We start from the raw sequence: 5000 nt of genomic DNA on the forward strand, positions 1-5000 counted from the left end.
CGGGCCAAAGGCGGGGAGAGTCCTCGCTCCAGACGTCCCATCAGCCTGGCGCCAAGGCCTGTGAATTATCATTTTACTTGAGGGAGGCGCGTTCGTCGGAGCGTCAGTGCTCGGAATGAGCGGCGCCGTGACGCGCTTTTGACTTCGCTGACGTCTGTGTTCGGTGGAGGCAGTCGGATTGTATGCAGGTTAAGCAGTCAGACCGACAATTTCGGATGCAAAGAGAGAGAGAAAGAATTTGAGAAGCCAGCTTGGGCTCACCCCCCCCCCCCCCATCCATCCCCACCTACCCACCCCACACACACATACACAAGAAGAAAGGAATGATGAAAATACGAATAATAAAAACGGTTAGTAAAGCACGAATTACATAGCATGAACACTAATCCTGATGTCTTTTCTGTTCGTTCGCAGGAATTCCTGTTGGCCATCGACGTGACGAGCGCGGGCACGCCCGAAGAGAAGCTCAAATGGGCCTTCCGCATGTACGATGTGGACGGTAACGGCGTCATCGACGTGCAGGAGATGACCAAGATTGTCCAGGTTCGTGTTCCGTCCTTCGCGTGTACTTTCTTGTTTCTCATTTCGGGCGTATTTTGTTTCGGGTCTTCGTTTCCCCTTCCCCGGGTGTTTCTCCGTCAGCTTTCAGGGGGGGGCGGGGCCGCAGGGCGGCTCTCGTTTTGTCTTTGGAGCTCTCGTTTTCTCTACTTCTGATTTTAATATTATTATTATTTTTTTATTATTATCATTATTATTATTATCATTATCATTATCATTATCATTATTATTATCATTATCATTATCATTATTATTATTATTGTTATTGTTATTATCATCATTATTATTTATTTATTTTTTTTATTTTTATTTTATTTTTTATTTTTTTTTTTTTTAATCACTTTGTGGCGTGGTGCATGGTGCTGAGGATGAAGAGAAATGCAGCTGGGACACGAGCGTACCTCTAGGCGAGAGGGTTGTGCCTCGGGGAAAATGATAATGAAAAAAAAAAAGTAAAAAAAATAATAATAAAAAAAAAAATAAGAAAGGGAAAGATGGACAAGAGGAAAATTACAGGTTGTTTAAGTGGCACAAAGAGTTAGGCTGACCGTGATGCGGGTAGCCCCTGGCAGGAGGAGGTTGGCACTGCGTGGCACAGGGTGTCACCAGTAGGACCGCTGGAGCTCAGTGACCCTGATTCTTCTCGATGACTCTGGTTCCTTAATCCTAGAGTGACGATCCGTGGGATTACGTGGATCGCGGTGTGACATCCCAGGATTACGGGAGGCTTGATGGGCGACGAGTATCTCCTTAGAAGAAGAAGGGAAGATGATGAAGGGAAGGGAGAGCTGGAAGGAGGGAAGGGAGAGATGGAAGGGAGGAAGGGAAGGGAAGGAGGGAAGGGGAATGGAAGGATTTGGAAGGGGGAGATGGAAGGAGAGGGGAAAGGGAGGGGAAAGGGGGGGGGGGAAGGGAGGGGAAAGGGGAAGATGGAAGGAGGGGAGGGGGGAGAGAGGAAGGGGGAAAGGGGAAAGGGGGGGAAGGGAGGAAGGGGGGGGGAAAAGGGGAAGGGGGGGGAGGGGGAAGTGAGGAGGAGGGGGGAGGTGGAGGGGGAGGAGGGGGGTGAGGGGGAGAGGGGAGGAAAGGGGGGAAAGGGGTGGGAGGAAGGGGGAGGGGGAGGGAGGGGGTGGAAGGGGGTGGAGAGTGGAGGAGGGGGAGAGTTTTGAAAAAAAAAGGGAGGAGGGTTAAAGCGGGGTGGGGCCCCCCCCCGGGGTTGTTTTTTTTCCCCCCCCGAGAGATAGCGCATGGCAAGGAGTGGAGGAAACGTCGGCCTTCGGCCAAGGGGATCCGTTTCATAGTTGAAATCACCTCATATTGCAACATAAGGGTATCCTTTCTGGCCTCTAGCCAATAACGGCCCTCCGCACCCCCTCCTCATCCCGCTGCTGGCCTGGCCTCTACTCTGCTCCTCCTCTTGCCCTCCTCTCCTCCTCCTCCTCCTCCTCCTCCTCCTCCTCCTCCTCCTCCCCTCCTCCTCCTCCTCCTCTTTTCTCTCTCCTCCTCCTTCTCTCTCTCCTCCTCCTCTCTTCTCTCTCTCCTCTTCCCCTCCTTCCTCCTCCTCCTCCCTTTCCTCCTCCTCCTCCTCCTCCTCCTCCTCCTCCTCCTCCTCCTCCTCCTCCGCTGCTCCTCCTCCTCCTCTTTCCTTCCTCCTCCTCCTCCTCCTCCTCCTCCTCCTCCTCCTCCTCCTCCTCCTCCTCTCTCCTCCTCCTCCCCTCTTCTCCTCTCCTTCCTCCTCCTCCTCCTCCTCCTCTCCCCCATCTCCTCAGCCCCTCCTCCCTCCTCCTCCTCCACCTCCTTCCCCTTCCTTCTCCTTGCCCCTCCTCCCCCTCCCCCCCCTGCCCCCCTCCCCCTCCTCCGCCCCTCCTCTCTCCTCTCCACCCTCCCTCTCCTCCTCTCCTTCCCCATTCCCCTTCCCCTCCTCCCTCCCTCCTTCCACTCCTCCCCCTCCTCTCCTCCTCTTCCGTCTCCTACTCCTTCCCCTCCCCCTCCTCCTCCTCCCTCCTTCCCCCTCCCCCTCCTCCTCCCTCCTTCCTTCCTTCCTCCCTCCTTCCTCCTCCCCCTCCTCTCCTCTCCTCCTCCCCCTTCCCCTCCTCCCTCCCCCTCCCCTGTCCGGCGGCCCGTCGGCCCTTGGCGAGAGGCGATGACGGCCTCGGTTCCGACGGCGATGGAGTCTGATAGTGCAATTACGCGACAGGAATCCGGCCGCAGACGTCGTGTTTGCTTTTCTTTCTTTATTTTTGGCTCTTGTTTTCCGGGGCGTTATTTATTTGCGTTGCTCCCGTTAAATTTTTTTGGAGGGAGGGGGGTTAGGTTTCCTATTTTCTGCATTGTACAGACTTTGTAAACTTTGTAAATTAGCATAACTGCTTCGCTGGCACGATCGTTTGATATAATCATTGTAATTAAAATCAGATTGTCGTCATTAAAATTATAGAACGTTGATGAAAATTTTAAAAATTGATTTGGTGTGAAGTACTATTCAGTTCTTTTCCCACGTAAAACATGTGCAGCTGATTTCACGTGGTTAAAGTTTGATGGTCTGGCTGTAACACAACTATGGCGATAAGATATAGTTTGTTTTGCGATGACATAGTTACTCTTGAAAGTTCTCCACCTAGTATTTTTGTCTTTATTTTCCACCATGTGTTGTCAGCTATGGAGCCCAGACCCTGACTCCATAACCGCCTGTGCCCAGACGCCCAGAGTTTTTTCTTCCCTGGCGCGTTTCTCCGGCCTAACATTGTGGCGTGCGTTGCGACGTCATGTTTGCCTTGTCGTGGAAACTTAATACATTTTAGGGCCCATCACTATTTTCGTTATTATTTCTGACGTGCGTGTTTGAAACCGCGTTTTTTTTTTTTCAAACACTTTTTTTTTGTATTTTCCTGTTCACCGGAATGTCCTTCAGAGATATTTTCTTTGTTTATGAAAGAGTGTATATTTGAAGCCCCTCCTTCTGTAGCTTCGCCATTTTATTATTAATACTACGACTGTGTTTAGGTTATCCGAATGGACTTGGATTCAAACATGGAATCTAAAGAGGCTGTAAAGCTTTTGTTCATATTTTGTCCCAGGCCTTGATTTGCATTCCAGGGGCTTGGGCCATGTCACCTTAGCATTTCCAGCGGATGGCCCCAGCTTGACATCCGAAGGGGTAGGAGGGTAGTGGGTAGGGGGTGCTTTGGTTGCTGTGTAGTGAGCAGCAGCATGGTTGTTCTTTGATTAATGGTTTAAGTTTTTACATACACGCTTTTTCTGATAGAGAAGACAGTAAAGGATGTGGAGATTCTTATACCCTGGCAGTTTGATGGTTCCTTCAGCAGACGATCGTGCAAGTAAAGTCAATAATGGTCTTTTGATTGATGACAAATTGATCTTCCTCCCGGCGAACGGATCGATGACTTGGCTTGGGAGACGAGATATTTCGTACTGTCTTTTATTTTTCATAAGCCGTAATAACCTTTTGTTAATAGCATTCTGTTGTAGAGATCACAAAGCATATTTTCTATTGATGCGAGATTGTGTCGCAGGAGAATTTCGGAGTTCTCATGTAGCCAGTGAAGTGTCGTTTCTAATGGCAAGCCAAAGCCCGGCCGTGCGAGGAATGCGACGCGGCCAGCGACGTGGGCCTCCCCCTCAGTTGTCTTCGGGCGCGGAAGGGTCACGTGATTGCCGTGAGGAAAGAGCTCGGCGACGGTGGCCCTCCGGCCCTCTCGAACGAGGGCGGCGAGCAACGGCCGAGGGTGTCTCAGAGTGTCCAGGGCTGCAGGACAGGGGCAAGAGAGCGGGAGCGGTTATAAAAAGAAAACACACAAGTGTTGTACCCGCGCAATCTTTAATTGCTTCCGCCTACTCCACGCGCTTTCTCAAGGAGTTTTAAAGTGGTGGTCCCCAGACCGTAAGAGGTCAGGGCTTCATGGGAGGAACAGGACATTTAAGAGGGGCGGGGGAGGGAGGTGGAAGGGAAAGGAATTTAGCACTAAAGTGCCCGTGATTTTTTTTGGGGAAAGGGTTGCTGATGGTAGACTTCGTGAACTCTGACCCTTTCCATCCCTTGTCATTGTGTGCATGCAGTTTCTATCATCGTTAATTTAATGTCCACTCCGCAAGTCTCAAGACCACAAGTGCAATTCGACGCGAAAAAGTTGCAGATGTCGCAAATCTGTCGCGAAGTGTAACGAGTCTGTTTGATGGAGAGTCCGACCTTTTTTCTCCCATTTTTTTCTCTTTTTATTGCGCCGGTTTTCTCGTGATCCAGACCGCGGTGCCATTTTCTCTTAACGATCTGTTCCAAATTGTTATCGGGCCTATTCGGGGATTGTTGTTCTCTTTCTCTCTCTTTGGAGGAGGGGGGTCCTGGAAGTTCAAAAGGTTCTTTCTTTGGACAAATTCTTAATGTAGGCAGTTAAAGACAGTGTTTTTTATATTTCTCCATCTGAATG

At 50.5% G+C, this 5000-nt stretch overlaps 1 protein-coding gene across 1 annotated transcript in view; it reads left to right on the plus strand.

Annotated features, from left to right (window-relative positions):
* The window catches only part of LOC119580991 (neuronal calcium sensor 2-like), a 16114-nt gene that overhangs the window by 9138 nt on the left and 1976 nt on the right, over positions 1-5000 (plus strand). Inside the window, exon 2 of the mRNA XM_037929251.1 lies at positions 415-543. Coding sequence (XP_037785179.1) covers positions 415-543 — 129 coding nt within the window. The remainder of the gene's footprint in view (positions 1-414; positions 544-5000) is intronic.

The sequence above is a fragment of the Penaeus monodon genome, chromosome 2, assembly GCF_015228065.2.
Source record: "Penaeus monodon isolate SGIC_2016 chromosome 2, NSTDA_Pmon_1, whole genome shotgun sequence".
In the NCBI taxonomy this organism is placed as follows: Eukaryota; Metazoa; Arthropoda; class Malacostraca; order Decapoda; family Penaeidae; genus Penaeus; species Penaeus monodon.